An 18,785-nucleotide genomic window follows, 5' to 3' on the forward strand; every position below is an offset into this window, starting at 1 on the left:
TGACTTTGAGGCAAAGCTGGCAGCTGGTGACGAGTGCCGCCTCAGTGGCCTGTGCGATCGCTGTTTTGTGAGCTTTGCCTCAGAGTAAAGGACCCGTGAGATAAATTAGCTGCCAGATACCTATGCATCTTTCAGTGTTTAAGCATTAGAGTCAGGGAAAAATAAATACAAGTTATGAGACACAGAGCACATATAAAGGTGTGTGTTGTGGAGATTGTTTTGATGTAGTTAATCAAATTTTTAAGAGATGATTTCATAATTGTAGGATAATTTTCACTAAAGATTATGATGGGCAAGTTTACCCAAGAATGAAATGTTGTTTTAGTATCTTGACATTACATATATATGTGCACGTATGTGTATATATGCATCTATGTATGTGTATATACATATCTATATCTATATCTATATCTATATGTTTTAGTGAAAATTTTGCCAGATAGTGTCCCTTTCCACACATACAGGATGTTTTTAGTGTCTATTACCTCACTCTAAACGATTTCATAGCAAGAGCTGTAAGATTTATTATCGGGTAATACCACAGACTCTGTACTAATCATGCTAAACCTTCTATATCCAAAATTTATTATATACTGCACCGGATGCTATGCGCTTTGAACTAGTTTCTCCACAAGAATTTATGGTGTGAATATATTAAAGGTATCAGATTTATCAAGAGAGAAGGAGTAGCGGCTTGGTCCTGCCTCAGCTGAATGTGCCAGTCTTTGTTGGCTCCCCAGGTGAGGCCTTACCTTTTCTGAGGAGTGGATGGGGGTGGGTTGGGAAGAGGTAAGGAAGCAGGAGGGAGGGAGGGGGACCTGTGGTTGCTATGGAAAATAAATAAAAAAATATAAAGAATTGTAACATGATTCCTGTTTTAGTAAAATTCAGTTCTTTTGTATTTTGAGTAGTGTTTTATTAAATACAAAATTTGTAAATGATTACTATTGAACAAAAAATTGGCATCTTTTATTAAGCAGGAAAGCAAAAAATGTAATCATCTAACCCACACTTCCATTAGCAACAAAATGAATCATCTATCCCGGGGAATTTTTATTTCCCCTTCTTCAACTGTATAATAGAGATCACTTCACATTTTTCAAACCTAATTCATCATAAAATAGAGTCAAGTCTTAAAGAATCATGATTGACCCGTGCATTTCCAAGTTGAGGTTTCTGAAGAACACAGATAGTGAGATAGTTTTATGTTGACAAAAATGATATGGGAGAGTGCTTCACACCTGGCAAGCAGTGCTATGGGTGAGAAAACAAACACGGAACATCTGTAAAATTATGATCCTGAAATTGGTATTTGCTTTGGCTCTACCATGTACCAATTAGCTCATGTGAGAAGAAGTTATTAATTTGTCTCGGCCACCTAGCATTTCTATTGTCTGCTTTCCTTATGTAAGCTGGCACGCAGCCAGAGTTTAACATAGCAAGCACCACACATAGATTCATGCTACACTGCTGAGAATGAAGGAATGAATGTACGGAGACCCTGTAGATCATCCTGGCTCCGGCTTTTTCATTAGTACAAAGCAATGCAAAGCAATAATTTCATGGATTGTACATCCTGTTCTGTTATCCAAAATCTGACTGCTTTTCCCTGTAGAATTCAGAGTATGCTAAATCGCCTTTGTTAGTAATTGCTTTGAAAGGCCACTCTGTTTGAACTGTAGGATAAGGGTATTAGTGAATCAAATAACAAGCATTCTGGCAAGAGGACTTTTCAATACACGATTGGGTTTTAATAGATTATAGCAGTTCTTTTTCCTTCATATTTGAAAGAATGAATTGCTAATTTTATTGTCTCTAATGGTTTAGATTTGGCCTTGCAAATGTTTTACCATGTCAGCCTTAAGTTTTGCTTTTATTCTTGCCATCTTTATGGGATATATGTGTTTATGTGTATATATACATTTATACACACATATATCTTGCATGTTTCAAATATTTGTCTCAATATTTTCACAATGTCTTTATAGGAAAAGTTCCAAAGGTTTGCACATTTTAACCATGATTCTAAATTTGTTCATTTTATTAGAAATCCCATTAACTTTTCACATAACTATATTATTCAAGTCAAGAAAATGTACATACTTTCTAGATTTTAGTCTGTGGGCTGATTTTTCCACCAGTTTCGCTTATCTGTAAAATGCTCTTAAATTGAAATAATGCAGTGAGATTGTAATAGCCTTATAATTAAATCAAAATGGAAGTGTTCATAGTAAGCAGTTGTTTAATTTCATTGCTACTCACATGGTTTGATCTAAATGTAGCCCAGATGCACTAAGCAGACCATCTGTAAGTGCTCTCTCTCTCTCTCTCTCTCTCTCTCTCTCTCCCTATCACTAATCTATCTATCACTATCTCTATCTATCACTCTATCTTTCCATCTATCTATCTCCGTCTGTCTATTTATCACTATCTCTGTCACTACATCTCTCTCCATATCTATCTATCTATCTATCTATCTATCTATCTATCTATCTATCTATATCACTAATTCTGTATATGTGTGTACACTCATGCCCGTGTGTGTGTGTGTGTGTGTGTGTGTGTGTGTGTGTGTGTGTGTTCATCTTTCAGAAGCTGGGGTACTTTGCTTGTTTTCCAAGTTTGTTTCTGAAACCCTAGCTATCTGGTACTGAGAACAGAACTGAGTTGTCAGTCATTTACTGGCCCAAATGAGGACAAAATTCATAAGTATCTTTGGCACGGTTCTTTCTGTTTCTTACACATGTTGTTTTTCTCTGAACACATTCCCTGACTGTCCCAAAAGAAATGTTTTTGAAATTATTTGTATTCCATATAGTTGATGACAGAATCAAGGGATGGTGCCACCAACAATGGAAACAGATAGAAAGGGATCAACTAGTAAATATCTTCATGTAGCCATTACCAAATGTGATATGGCTGCATCTCAATGGAAACGTATCTAGTAGGTGTGTTTATGGAAGAGGCATGATGGAAGGGACATTGTGGTGGCAGGAACTAATGTTATTATTATTTGCAACGTGGAGAGTAGAGCAAAATTAAATACCTAGTAATATTATACACCAAGACTTAAGTAATCTAAATCCCTGAACACCACAGTGACCCACCCAGAGTGGTAACGACTCTCTCTACCTGGGTGGTTCTTCATGCCACCGACTTATACAGCAAAACTCTCCTTACGTACATTTCTTTTGCACATATATGTCTATACATGTTCATATGTGTTGTGGACGTGTGGATTTGGAATTCTTGGTGCATGTATCTTCCTCATTAGAGGAAGCCTGCAGTCAGGTATCATACTCCATTGTTTTCCACTTTGTATACTAAGTCTTAGTGTCCCACATAACTGTGAGTTTCATTTTATATCTATCATAGCAGTCATGTTCTGGGGAATCACCCATCTCTGCCTTAACACACTGAGGCTATGGGTGGTTTACCATGCTCACTCCCATGGCTTTTCCAAGTGTTCTGGGGATCTGAACTTCAGCTATCACTTTTAAATGACTTGGAATTCATCTATGGACCACCTCCCTCCCTCTCGGTTGAAGGAATAAGTCACAGACAATCCCACAGCAGTTTGGAATTATGATTAATAGAATGGTTATTTATTCAAAGGGGAAAAAACTTACAGATTACCGTCCCAGACAACAGCCCCTCCAGATGAACAGGAAAGGAGTCTAGGCGCCGGAAGCAGAGCCGGAAGCCAGAGAGGGAGAGGAGGACAACCACTTTTTTTAAAGAGAGAGAGACCAAGCCGCAATGGGCTGGTAACTCCGCGGCGATTGGCTGAAGGAGCGGAAGGTGCTCCCGCAGCACCTCCCCCTTTTGTTTAAGTAAGAGAGTTCTAAGCCTACTAAGAAATTATATACAATAAGTACAAACCTACAAAATTATATACAATAAATACAAATATCCTATTCTAACTAGCTTAAGTCTTGTATAACAAATAACTTGGCCAAATCATGAAAGGAAAGTAACTACATTTATATAATCTTAAATCTCATCGAAGATCTGAGAAGGGAAATAATGTTACCTGAGTAATTAGGAAGTGCAATCAAACAACTTCCAGAACATGTAACAAATCACAGAGACAACTGGCTACCTGGGCAAACACCCAAAGTCATGTTTGCAGCATTGAAGCAACCAACTTTGGCTAAGTCCTGATGTAACCGACATATCATTTTCAAAGGCAAGAAACTTCAAAACTATCTTACCCTGTCTTGGCAGGATATGACAGTCCTGTTTTATCCATTTACAGATATTCTGTAACTCTGTCAGTAGTTGAGGTATGACCATTTCTTTACCCAAAGGCCAGTTCTGCCAAGAAGAAAGGCTCCAGGTAGAGTGTTTTTGGTGCTCAACATTCTCTCAGGAATAGATCGGTGTTGCCAGGAGCGATTGTGTCTCCCTACCACAGAACTCTGAATTAGATTAAAGGTCATTTTTTACAGCTCTTTGAAGAGGTTGAAGATTATCTATCTATACTGAATACAATCTCTATGTATCTAAAGAACCTGATTAGACTAATTATAAATGACAAACTTAGATGACTGTTGATCTATATAATTCTCAATATCTATCTAACTTAAAGACTGAGATAATAAACAACTGTGCAATAAATGAGAACAATGTGGCCTCCAAATATAAACAATGTACAAGTATACATTGCAATATGGTAAATATATATATCAATACATAAACAATATATAAGTATCTTAATCAGAGGTAGAAGTGTACAATGCAATATGGTAAATATACATATATCAATACAATATATATATATATATCAATACATAAAAATGTTTTAAACAGAGGTAGAAGCATGCATAAAAATAGTCAACATAATTTAACTTTGTATCAATATATAAGAATTGATACCAATATGTTTGTCTAAAAACAAAGTACACATCTATTATCCCATAATCCAATTATCCCTCTTTTTTTTTTAAGATTCCTGTGCTTATAAAATTCCTCCCCCAATCCTCAACTGTATACTAATTATAACCAACCCCTAAATGATGTCCCTAAACCCAAGGACAAACTTTACTGGGAGAGGGGACGTCGTTCTCTAGAATTACTTCCAGCTGTCATGGGGGCGATGTTCTTTCTGGGGGATCCTGTGCAAGTAAAATGATGGTTAAATTTCAAGATCAATGTCTTTTAAAATTGCAAATAATCTCTGAGTATTTTGTGGAGGTCTGGCCAGAATGTTGTACAAGATGTGCATCATTTCAGCTAACCACGTTGGAATCATCTTATGCAGCTGGTAACCAAAACAGGTATTGTAGTAGCGCTATCAGTATCATGATGTCATCTCAATCAGGTGGAGTTGTTGTTATGGGGACCCATCTTCTTCCTGGAAACTTCAAATGTCACTGCAGGGAAAACTCATTGTTCATTGTGGAAAACTTAAACAGTAATCATATAGACATATACAGACATACATATATTCAATGAAAGGCATGATAGATATATTTAATAAAAGGTATGATAGATATGAAGAAAAGTAAAGATGTTTTCTAAACTCCTATTTCTTTCTGTCCCATATCATGGCTCTTGACATGAGACAGAAACTCCAGAAACTCTGGGTTTTTCTTTTAACAACAGGCTTGGAATTAGAGAGGGACTGAGCCAGAGTCCAACTCCAAAACCAACTCTATAAATTTAGAAATATGATTTAGTATATTTTACTTACAGAACCTATTCAGTTTTCTTGATAGTCCCTATTTGGTCGTTATTTTCCATCTGTCAGTATTCAAATATCCAGAGTCCCTTGAACTTTTCAACGATCAGTGTTTTCCTGTGGAGATAAGAACAGAACCCTGCCCCCATTCTCTATGTTTTTCTTACCAACTGTATGAATATCATCATTGTAGATGAGCTGTCATTTCTCCTTTCCAAGAGGTTTCTCCTCTTCAAATCGAACCTTTATTAATTTTGATGGTATCCACAATTTTTCTTCTCCTGTGGAAACAAGAGCAAAACCCCTTCCCCAACGTAGCACATCTCCTGGCTTCCACTGAGAAGTCAGCACATCTTTGAAATAAACAGGTTGGTTTAGTTCAGAAGTTTTTTCCATTATCCAATGCCTCTCTGCTGCTGTTGTTCCTTTCTCATTAACATTAAGAAAATTCAAGGTTAATAAAGCATTATGCAGTCTATTTTTGGGGGTATCTTTCATCCCTTTCTGTTTGTTTCGCATATCCTTTATAGTACGATTTGATCTTTCTATAACTGCCTGACCTGTAGGATTATTTTGTATACCTGTAACGTGTTTTATATTATAATAAGCAAAAAAGCGTTTCATTTTCTTAGATACATATGCTGGACCATTGTCTGTCTTTATTTGTGCAGGTATACCCGTGATGGCCATAACTTCCAATAAATGTGTGATTACCGAATCAGTCTTTTCTGAGCTCAGGGCAGTTGCCCATTGAAAACCTGAATACGTGTCTATGGTGTGGTGTACATATTTTAATTTACCAAATTTCATAAAATGGAACACATCCATCTGCCAGATTTTATTCCTTTGAGTACCCTTTGGGTTACTCCTTGCAGGCAACGGTGTTTGATTATAGAAAGAACAAGTAGGACATCTCTTTATAATGTCCTTAGCTTGTTGCCATGTAATGGAAAACTCTTTCTTTAAGCCTTTACTATTGATGTGATGTTTTTTATGAAATTCTGAGGCCTGCAGAATGCTTCCAATCAATAATTGGTCAATTTCAGCATTACCTTGTGCTAGAGGGCCAGGCAGACCGGTATGGGACTGGATGTGTGTTATGTACATTGGACAAAGCCTATTCCTAATTATGTCCTGTACCTGGATAAACAATGAAATCAACTCTGTTTCATCTGGTATGAATTCAGCGGTTTCAATATGCAAGATAACTCTTTCTGCATATTGTGAATCTGTAACTATATTAAGAGGTTCTTTAAAATCCCTTAGCACCATAAGAATGGCATATAATTCTGCCTTCTGGAAAGAATTATAAGGGCTTTGTTCCACCTTACTCAATTCTTCCAATTTATAACCTGCTTTCCCTGATTTATTTGCATTGGTATAAAATGTCCGGGCTCCAGTTATTGGAGCATCACGTACAATTCTAGGAAGAATCCAAGAAGTTCTCTTTATGAGGTTAAGTCTATCACTTTTGGGATAGTTGCTGTTAATTTCTCCCCAAAAATTAACACAAGCTCTTTGCCATGGTTCATTTTCTTCCCATAACTTTCTTATTTCCTCAGTAGTAAAAGGCACTATAATTTCTGCTGGGTCTACACCTGCTAGTTGACAAAGTCTGTTTAACTTTTATAATTAATTCAGAGACCTTTTCTACATAAATTTTTAATTTTTTACTTGGTTTATGAGGTATAAATATCCACTCTAAAATAATATCTTCCCTCTGCATTAAAATCCCTGTAGGAGAAATTCTGGAAGGCAGTATGACTAGGATGGAACTAAGATTCGGGTTCACCCTATCCACATGTGCCTCCTGTAATTTTTCCTCCGTCATTGTCAGTTCCTTTTCTGCTTCAACTGCAGAAACTGCCATGTTACCTCCTGTCTAGTGGGCGGCGCTGTTGCCAAGTCCCCACTAGAACCACTGCGAAGGTGACGGAAACGGGTCCTGTTTCAGTGTCTGCCTTAGTATTTGTTAAAAACTAGGAAATATAAGTTGCTCAACAAAGAAAATGTAATTAAATAAATTCCATACGTGGAACCAGAAACCCAGAATCCAGGGGTAGAAAAGAGCAACCTGGAAGCTGCGTATGCCTCCACGTGACCGAGTCTTTCTGATTCACACCACTAAAGTGCCGCACTTACAAGGGGAATTTAAAAACAACTCAGAAAAGAGCAAACCAGGCAGGCAGAGATTGTCCTGAGCCTGTGGAGCGTGGGGTTTAATTGAACTGCTGGCTCCACACACAGGGCACAGGCCGCAGCTGAGGGAGGTCTCGTGACTAGCCAAGCTGGCAGCAAGCAGTTTTGTGGGGGGGAAGGAAAGGGTTCTACAACCAAACGTGGGGCGCCAGATGAAGGCGTAAGTCACAGACAATCCCACAGCAGTTTGGAATTATGATTAATAGAATGATTATTTATTCAAAGGGGAAAAAAACTTACAGATTACTGTCCCAGACAACAGCCCCTCCGCGTGAACAGGAAAGGAGTCTGGGCGCAGGAAGTGGAGCCGGAAGCCAGAGAGGGAGAGGAGGACAACCGCTGCTTTTTTTAAAGAGAGAGAGACCACGCCCCAACGGGCTGGTAACTCAGTGGCAATTGGCTGAAGGAGCAGAAGGAGCTCCTGCAGCACTCGGTTGCAGTTTTGCATTGGCCACACAGCTGTGAATCAAGAATGATGTCAGTACGCATTAAGAATCTATGGGTCCAGGGAGATCAGCATATCCTTGCAGCCAAGCTTGATGATCTGAGTGCAGCCCCTAGAACCTACACAGTAAAGTTGAAATCCAACTTCTGCAAGTTTGTCTTAGAGCTCTACATACTGGCCTTGGCACACAAATACCCACACATAAACAAACATACACTAAATAAATAAATGTTAAAAAATGAATATAAAAGTCTGTGCATTCAAACAACAAAATTCAAATCCATTTCCAGGGCAGAACTCTTTGCATGTATAAGTATATAATGGTTACTCGTCATCACCTAGAAGACTTGTCTCTGGGCTCCTGTGGCAGTGAGTTTCCAGGGAGATTTAGTTGAAGTGCTAAGGGAAGTTTGACCTTGAATGTGGTCACCACTACATAAAACTGGAGCCCTAGGTTGACTATAGAACTGAAAAATTAGGAGAAGCTAAGTGATCAGTAGTATTTATCTCTCTGCTTCCTGATTGTGCAGTAAACATGACAAGATATTTCATGTTACTGTTGCTCTAGCCTGAGCTACCCAGGCTTCATTTCCTCTCCAAGAATGCTTTTACCTTTAAACTGTGAATTTAGAGACTGTTGGGAGTTGCCATGTAGCAACCAGGAATAAGAACCAGGTCCTTTGGGAAAGCGGAAAGTACTCTTAACCCCTGAGCCATCTCTCCTGCACCCTTATTAAATTTTAAAGTATTGTATAAAAACATTGTTTGACCAGGTTGGTTTAACCTATTCATCATGGTCATTAAAAACTTTAAAGGCATTTCTGGAAATGACTTCCGAATTGTGAAACAGTGACCTTTTAGAGTATTGCAAAATCAATTTAGATAACCATCTTTTTTTCTGCCTTTTTGTTTGTTACTGTATGTGATGTGTGTATGTGTCTGTGTGTGCATGTATGTGCATGGTCAAATGTGCACATGTATATGCATCTTGCATACATGTTCATGTCATGGGACAACTTTGTGGAGTCCTTTCTTCCTTTTTACCTTACTGGGTTCTGAGAATTAAACTTTATAGTGCCAGACTCATTGAATAAGGATCTTTAACTGATGACCCATCTCATTAGCTCCATATTTATATTTTAATTAAAAAATAACAAGGAATGCAGTAATCACATAAAGTAATTGTGTGAAATGATTGTTTTACATAAACACACATACATATTTATAGCTTTTTGACCTTATTACTGCTTAACGTTAAAATTTATATTTCAGTCTTTAAAAAACATTGTTGCCTCTGTAACTTTAGTGATCTCTGATAAGCCTGATTTATTTCCTCATAAAGATGCAGGGGATCATGACACATATTATTTATACTCCATAATGGTCCTTGCTCCTCTGTTACTACTCCAGAGTGTCAACATATCTTTTGCAATTATGACATTGATTTTTTGAGCACTCACCAAGCTGCTATTGAGATAAGGGATTTAGAGGAGTTTCTTGACATCTTTTGCTTAAGGCTAATATTTTACTTAACCAATGTGTGTGCGTGTGTGTGTGTGTGTGTGTGTGTGTGTCTGCGTGTGTGTGTGTGTATGTGTGTGTTTGTCTGTGTGACTAGTCACTGTTAGACATAAAAGAAACTTGTTGAAGCAGAGGAAAACTGAAAGAAAGGAGAGGTGTTCCATTTCTCTGATACTCTGATACTCTGGTGCTAGTATTTCTTGCTAATTTTAAAGGGTTTCTATATGTTAAAATGATCTTGGGGGAACAGTTTCGTAATTGACTGGTACAATAGGCTAACAAGCCATTATATCATTTCAAATTGCAAAGACTGGAAAGTTTAGCAGTGCAACAGGTCAAGGAGGACCTGTCAGTTACAGTGAGATTTTCACAGAGATGTGTGCACATATACCTTGCTTCAGACGCAGTAGAGGAGATGAAGTCGCAATTCCAGGCCTGGCAGGAAAGGTTGACACGGGGCCATCTGTTCCTCTCACACATGTCAGGTAAAATGATGGAGAGAGGGAAACCACACACTCAGGTCTGTTCATCATGGGCTTGTGGGGGAAGGAGATGATAACTTTGTGGAAACATGGCAGAACCACCACTAAGTCCTGCTTTTAGAAAAGTGGCCCCCAGGATGGGTGTTTGAAAACAAGACAAAAACAACCTCAGAATCAAGTGCAGTATAGCAGCATATCTGACTTTTAACTTTTAGAGACATTTTAATAGTATTGCTTTATAAACTTCACTGACAGACATCCCCTGTTCTACCATCCTTCCACCTATGCAAAACTGGACGGACAATAATTTAAAAATCTTAAGTAAAACTGAGAGATGTTGGGAGGTGTGCTTGCAATACTACTAAAGACGGCTTACTGTTCCTTTTCATCCATTAGTGCTTATTTTAGTCATATCCTTAAGTGATGTTTGAAGGAGAAGTAAAACATTTTATTTTCTAAATTAAAGAATTGCATTTTGCTTTCATTAAGGCACCCTAGGCTTTGCTTTATTGCATCCTTAATTAGCACTTGAATGGTCAAAGGGACTTATTTGGTAAGCGTATATCTTGCAACACAATAGAGGCGTATATTAATGAAAGGCTAAAACACACCCAGGGGTCTCGTGCAGCCTTATTAAAACATTTATTAATAAGGCTTACTTAAAGTGCTGCTAAAAGGAAAATGAAATGTCGTATTGATTCTCAAGCCATATGCTTGTCGGAAATGCAGCGTGCATATTAGTCCCTCTTCAAATTAGCAATTCCAAACTGACCTGAACATGTTCAAGAAGGTTTTCTGCAGCCCAAATGCAGCCCATAAGGCAATTAGGCAGCAACTCAGAGAGCCTGCAGGATGGCTTCTGGGCACTAGGTGGCAGAAGTCTCCAAGAACAGAGCTCTGACACCAAAGACTGGACTTTGATTCCTGTAAACTGCAAACCAATAGTCATCAAAGCCTTGACTGTTAAGGCTAAGGTCCTCCATTTTATTCACATGTGGGGAATTTTGATGAATATTTTATTTATCAAATATTTTATTTCATGTGGATTCAGCAAAATCAGTAAATTCTGTTTTCAAGGAATTTATTTGCTGGGACAGTCACAAAAATAAGGTTCTACTATTATTAATTTTTAATTTAACTTTTTTCTTTGATATATTCAATTTTATTTCAATTTTATCTTTGATGTTGTAGCCCAATGTATCAAGATATTTTTAAATAGTGTGATTCAAATAGGCGGGACGGGGTGGAAGCTCCATTTTTGTATGAAGATTAAAATTGTCATGTGATAAACTGATCAATTTCTGATAAGGTGAACCTGGGTGGTCTCTAAGATCAGCAGCACAGGGCTTCTTTATGTTAGTTTTATGAGACAGGATGTCTCTGTGTAACAGTCCTGGCTGTCCAGAAAGTTGCTCTGTAGTCCAGTTTGACCTCAAACCCAGAGATTTTGTCTCTGCCTTTTGAATGCTGGGATTAAAAGCATGAACCACCGCTTCCCTATTTTACATACTACATTTGTGATTTTTTTTATTATTTGTATTTTTTAACTTAAATAACATCTTTTCATTTATTTCTCATACCAACCAGTTTCCCCTCTCTTCTTTCCTTCTGCCCTCCCCCCTGCACTTTTTCATCTATCCGCTCCCCACCCACTCCTCCTTCTATGGGCTAGCACAAAGCACAACACATCAAGTTGAGACAGAACCATGCTCCTCTCCTTATATCAAAGCATTTAACAGGCTTATATACAGTGAGTCTTTAGAGATAATTTTTGTACTTTTTTGTTTTCTGAACATGCTATATAACAAAACATTTCTGAATAAGAAAAATGTGACATGGTTACAGTGTAGGATAGTGCTTAGAAAGCCTGAATTTTAGAGTAGACAGTGTTATGCCCAGATCTGGGAAGTCCCCCAGAAAACAACAAGGAGACCAAGTCTTGTATGTAAAACCAAAGAGCCTTTATTTTATACAAGTCTGTAAACTCAGTCTCTCCATGTGTCCAACATATTGGAATAATCGGAGAGGTTTGAGCTCAGTTAGAGTTGGGTTTTATAATAGTAAAGGTTGGGGGAAGGGGAGGAATTTCTAAGGTTCAAGACCCCTGATTGGCTGGCATTTGTCTAGCGGTGTCATGGTGAGTCTGTGCTACAATGGTTGGAAAGCATTTCCTTTGGATGGTCTGTTCTTGGGTAGTGCTCAGGTAATCTCAGTTTATGGTCCTTCCTGCAACCAGATAAACTACTTCAGGGTAAACTACTGAGACTCAGGCCTCTGTTAAGCTTATCATGACTAGGCCCAGCACTAGCAGGTGATAATGGTGGGAAGAACTTCCTTCTGGTGGTCTACTTCTACTAAGCCTATCTTGCTGGCTCCTACTGACAGCATACATGAATCGAACAATTTGTTATTTCTAGCTTTGGCTTGATTGGACTTTTTGGAGAATGAAAGAGTTACTGCTGATTTGCGTATTTGTTCATTATGAAAGACTAACATCTCTCTCGTCCTCCTAAACACAAAGGCCATGAGTTCCTTCCGAAACTTGTGCGGACTTGTAATCTACGAGACATATCGGAGCATGTCAGTGGAGAGAGAGGCGGTTTCAGAGCTGTTTGAGTGAGGAGGCAAAACCCATCCTGAATGTGGGTACCACATGTGCTGCAATCCCAGACTAAATAAAAAAGGAAGAGGAAAAGCCAAGGAAGCGTGGGCATGAATCTGTCTGCATCCTGATTGCAGCTATAATGTCAGCATTCACCTTGATCCCCTGCTTACAAGTCCTGTTTGTCAGGATACATAAGCTAAGCCACATTGATGCTTTCTTCTTTAAACTGCTTCTGTCCGGCATGTTGTCATAACAACAGCACAGTAACTAATCATGATCTCCTATAGTGAGGATGAGTGGGGCTTTCTCATGGCTGCGGATGTGGTATAAATCAATGAGACCAGAAACGTCATAGGTAGAAAAGAAAGGGACACTACTACCTTGGGCATTTCCATCGCCCCAGTGATTTCATGCTGTGTGTTCCTGACATTGTTTTGGATTCTGATACATCCCATCCATTGAGGATCTAATGCTCTGGTTGCAGAGCTGAACCCTCATCACCTTTGTCCTGTTATTTTTTGTTTACTGTGCTATATACTCTGTGACATTATCTGTGTAGAATGTCATATAAGCATCTAACCTTCTAGTTTTATATGTGTGACTCAAAGACAGAGCAAAAGAAAGTTTTGGTCAACTAGATTGCACTATAAAAAAGGAAATAAAATGAAAGAAAAGAAAATGTAGATAGTATTTTAAAAAGAATGTAGATAAGTGATGTGAAGCTGCGGGTGGTAGTGCACTCCTTTAACCCCAGTCTTTGGGAAGCAGAAGCAGGTGGACTCCTAGTTTGATGAGGCCAGCCTGGTCTACAAAGTGAGTTTCAGGATATCCAGGGCTAGGTAGAGAAGTCCTGTCTAAAAACTCCAAAAACAAATAAACAACAACCAAAAAAAAATCCAGAAAATTATTTTTTCCATAAATTACATAAACGAAGCTAATTATATACAATGTAAATTATATAAGCTCAAGGGCATGATCAGATATTTAGTTTCCTTTGTTGAAAATTAAATGATTATTGTTTTCCCGTATGTCTTAAGGTCATAGTCAGATTCTCATCAGTTTCTGTACCTGTCTAACGTGTCTTGTCAATTCTGAGTGGCAAGATATTTTGTTGAATGATTATTTGGTAGTTTTATACATATCATTTGGCTCATTACCATCATATTCAACTATATCTTTAGCCACTTCTGAAATAGTTTAGATCCACTGCTGTTTACCCACAGCAGTGATCATGTCCATAGATAGTTCTCTACACAGAGAACCGTGCTGTGACTGACAGCCTGCGATGACGTACGTTTCCCCTGACGCTGTTTAGTTTACACCATTCATGTCTCTATGCTTTCTCTTGCTAAATGTCAAAACTGTAAGTAGCCTCCATACTGACTAACCTTTGACTTGATGCAGTGAAATTGTCTGCCTGGTTATGACTGTGTTAGACATACACACACATGCAGACACAAACACACACATGGGCAGGAGCTCGCAGATGCAGATTCACACAAACACACTTTTGAAACTAAGTGTGCATGTTATGGGATCACCTAGATGCTGAATAACCTGTCACTTGCCTTAGATTGTTGTGACACATGGCATCTCTCATTTCTTGAATTTATTTTTAAAGCAACAGCACACGCGTGGTTCAGAAATATATTGAAACAGCTACTGAATTATCAAATAATTCAATAAGCTTTTCATGTACGCTCATGAAAAATTCTGCAAATGTGTAACACAAAAATGGCAAAGAAATTTTCCATTACCAGTCTTATCTCTATTGAGTGTCAAAAGTTAGAAACCAGAAGATATTGACTGTGGAACTCATGTACTAGTGAGCCTGTGGAGAATGAATGGTGTGAAACCTAAGATGTATAAATGCACATTAAAAATAATATTTTTGCAATTAAAACTCGACAGTCTCACTAAATTGATAAAGGTACTTACATAATTGGCCTAAACTGTTTATTTCAGAGGGGAAAAATACCTTCCTTCACACCAAAAATAAGTATATTAATAGATATCAGAATAACCAGCACGGATGGAGATAGAGACTGAGACCCACATCGGAGCACTGGACTGAGCTCCCAAGGTCCAGTTGAAGATCTGAAGGAGGGAGAACATGAGCAAGGAAGTCAGGACCATGATGGGTTGGTCCACCCACTGAGACGGTGTGACTGATCGAATGGGAGCTCACCAAATCCAGTTGAACTGGGACTGAATGAACATGGGGTCAAATTGTACCCTCTGCATGTGGCTGACAGTTGGGGCAGACTGAGAAGCCAATGATAATGGCACTGGGATTCGTCTCTACTGCATGTACTGTTTTTTCGGGATCCTATTCTATTTGGATGCATGCCTTCCTAAGCCTGGATGTAGTGGGGAGAGGGCCTTGACTTCCCACAGGGCAGGGTACCCTGCCCTCTCTCAGGACTGGAGGGAGAGGGAGGAGAGGGAGTGTGAGGGAGCAGCGGGAGGGAAGTGTGAGGAGGGGAGGAAGTGAAAATTTTGATTGGTATTATTTATAAAGTAATGAAAAAAACAACAAAATAATGATTATTTAAAAAAAAACAAAATTTGGGGGACTTAAGTGTTGTGTTATCAAAGACTTACACCTAGCATTAATTTTGTAAATATCGTGGTGATGCTCTCCAATGTAATTTTCCTCATATTTTGCAGTATATAACAATTAGCGTTTATTATTTTCTGGAGTTTCTATTATTCATTTATTGTCAACTGTATTTCTTATTTTTTCTCAACAAGTGAAAGCAGTATTTATTTCAGCTCTTTTGTCTTACTTGGGCACACAATTTGGACATAAAGTCACAATAACTAATGTTACAGAGCAATAAACAGTAGAGGTTAGATTCGAATCCATATCCGAGTACAAAATCAGCATCCTTTCTGTGGATTATACAATTACATCCTGTGATCTCTGTAATAAAACTCCTTTTCAGTGACTGAAATAATCAATTTGCTTTGTATAGTAAAATTGGCATAGTTTAATATCAGGACTCCCACTTAACAGAAGTACATAATAGAATAAAAATCATTAAAAATAAATATGATGAGGCTCATTGTATAATAAAATGATAAGCAAGTCCAGTGTTGAAAATTAAACCTATCCACCTGTAATGTTACACTTTTCAGGATTTAATATAACATTTTATTGTTTATTAAAGTAGATATTGATAAAAGTGAAAATAATTATAAGGGGTTCTTAATAACTACTAATTAACTTTTTATCGATTTATAGTGGGACTATAAAAGTCCTTCTTTAGATAGTTCTTTTTACTAGTTATATCGGAAACGTCTGTCTAATGGACACAAGGAAAACTAGGGCACATTTATTTTATCCTAAGCTGGTAATTTGGATAATAACATCATTGAGAAAATGATTGGAAAATATGGGCATCCTGTAGCTACTGCCAGTCTTCACTGAACTTCAAAACTGACAAATTTTCTTGAAGTTTCTTTAGTCATTTATTTTAAGCTTTTAAATAAATTTATTGTATTTGTAAGGTGTTTTTCTAATTTTTAATAATTTCTTATAATCTATTCTTAAATAATAACTTAGGTTTATGTTTATTTAACTTTTATATTATATAGTGATAATTTTATTATTAATAAGTAGATAAAATTCTTATAGAGTCAGTGAAGGAACTGATTTTATAAAAGTATAAACCTAGATTATATAATTACTCTGTTTTTTCACTGCCATTTTTAACATTTATTGCCTAATAATTATAAACAAAAACGGTGAGTTTAGTGGGTAACTTTTGAGGAAAACTTCAGAATATTTAATAATAGATTTTCATTTTAATTTTTGCATATTACCTTGAATAAATCCTAGTATGAAAAGAGGTCATTGCTGCACCGCATTCATGGAGAGTATAAGTTAAAAAATGATGTTTCAAGTCCGAAGTCGCTGTCTGGGACGCCTTAGTTGTAATCCTGGTCGTCTCCACCTTCATCCAGAGGTTCCGATTTGCAGGGAATAATCTCACCCTCCGAGAGTGTTCTCAGTCCAACCACAGCGTGGCGCTGCACTGAGAAAGAGCCGGCTCCGGTGCGCTGGAGCAGTTTGCTGAGTCTGGTGGAAAAATACATTTTAAAAAGCCCGAAGTGGAGAGGAGAACTCCCTTAGGCTTACAGGGAAAGATCTGCACTTTCAGTGCAGAAAGACATTTATAAACGTGTTTCCTGCTATGAATTTAGCGAGTGCAGCTCAGACTAACAGGTCTAGCTGCTTTGCTTTTAAGTGTCTTAAGTTTTACCCGTGTTCTTGGAACTGGACTTTGAACCTTTGCATAGTCACATGTTCTTTCTTTTCAGACATGCAGAGAAATGTGTGGCTTTGCAACCCTGCTATAAAACAGAAGGGAATAGAGACACTTCCAAAACATTTCAGCACTCTTGGAAATCTGTGATCTGACTACAACCCAACAGCCCCTGTGCTTTCTAAATCTGGAAACAAACACCCAGAGAGCATAAGTCTCCACTGGGATAGAACTCAACATTAGAGTGGCTATTCGCATCCAAAATCTCCTGGGCTAATCCCAGCATGTGTTCATATGGTTGCTGTTATTTGCTTGGAGTGTTAGGTCTTGTAAGAATATTATACCTGAGGTTGGTGGCTGGGTAGTTAGGAGGGAGGAAGGGGAAGCGGGAGAGTGATGTGATTCTTTATCACTTTAAAAAGAAAGAAAGAATAGTAACTAGTAAAAAAAAAACTTCATCTATGTGGGTGCATTTAAAAAAAATAAAAATGTTATCCAATATTCCACAAAAATTTGCTTTCTGTCTTTACCTCCATTTTGTACCAGCATTAAAGAACAATATGTTGTTCAGCAACAGTTAGAGATGTGGGCTTCTTCACGTACCTCCAGTCCTCTCACGGATTGCACAGTTTGTCAAAGTGTAACATTAACCTCAACAGCAAAAACTCAGGAATGGTTGAAAAGCCAGAGGTCTCACTTTTTTTTTTTTTTTAAAACAATACAAATGCTTTATTTAATAGTCGCAGGTCATCATGGGCCAAGTGGTGGATACTCAGGACCCAGCAGGAAAGCAGGAAGGTCAACGTAATCTCCGAGCCTCCCTTTCTGACTCCAATAGGGTGAGCACGTCTCCCTCTCGAACGGGACCTTTGACGTTTCGGATGATGGAGCGGCTGGTGTCATCCATAAATTCCACACGTACCTGCGTGCACTGTCCCTGCGAACCGGTCCTGCCCAGCACTTTGGTTACCCTAGCGAGCTTGATGGGCTGCACGCGACTCGTGTCCATGATGGCGGCGAGCAGGCGGAGAGCCAGAGGTCTCACTTTTATTCCTCTTCCCCAGCTTCCAGTAATCAATCATTAATAAGACATTTTGAATTGGTATTAGAAACACCAAAGCTAAATGAAGTGTAAAATCACAGTTCTCACATATGTTCTGCTAATACTGCACGTGTATAATGTAAACTAAGGTGTGCTATAGCTTCTGTCTTCATGGAATTGAAGCAGTTATCCCCAAATACTGAGGTATACATTTATTCTAAAGACCTGAAACCAAAACCAAAACCAAAAATCTTAAGATCTCTCTAAGTTTATGGAAGTCATTGAATATTGAATATTAAAGGATTTTTATATTCATAAAAGAGGGTTTATATATGCATGCTTGTTTATATTGCTGTGTTTTGCTAGGTCCAAGAAGCTCAACCCCTTCCTTTCGATTATGCCCTTGCACCTGTTACCATCCATCTGAAAGCATCTTTCCTTCTCAGGAGCTCTGAGAGCACCTTTGTACCTTTGGAATGTTCATTAGCTTTTTCCTGGCTGCCAGAATTTGGGCAGTAATATTGCAGTGCAGAAGCA

General features: G+C 38.1%; 2 protein-coding genes across 3 annotated transcripts in view; one reads left to right on the forward strand and one right to left on the reverse strand.

Moving 5' to 3' along the window:
* Nucleotides 1-18,785, forward strand: part of Gpc5 (glypican 5) — a 1,239,739-nt gene that overhangs the window by 334,076 nt on the left and 886,878 nt on the right. The gene's annotated exons all lie outside the window — the stretch shown is intronic.
* On the reverse strand, nucleotides 17,976-18,239 carry LOC148120298 (small ribosomal subunit protein eS28). Its single transcript, XM_087912306.1, has one exon. It carries the CDS (start codon nucleotides 18,213-18,215, stop codon nucleotides 18,006-18,008), a length of 210 nt encoding a protein of 69 aa, XP_087768432.1. The 5' UTR covers nucleotides 18,216-18,239; the 3' UTR covers nucleotides 17,976-18,005.

This window comes from Myodes glareolus, chromosome 12 (assembly GCF_982192425.1).
Source record: "Myodes glareolus chromosome 12, mMyoGla1.1, whole genome shotgun sequence".
Taxonomy (NCBI): Eukaryota; Metazoa; Chordata; class Mammalia; order Rodentia; family Cricetidae; genus Myodes; species Myodes glareolus.

Coding starts and splice junctions, on each gene's coding strand:
- LOC148120298 (XM_087912306.1), bottom strand. CDS start 18,215: ATGGACACGAGTCGCGTGCAGCCCATCAAGCTCGCTAGGGTAACCAAA.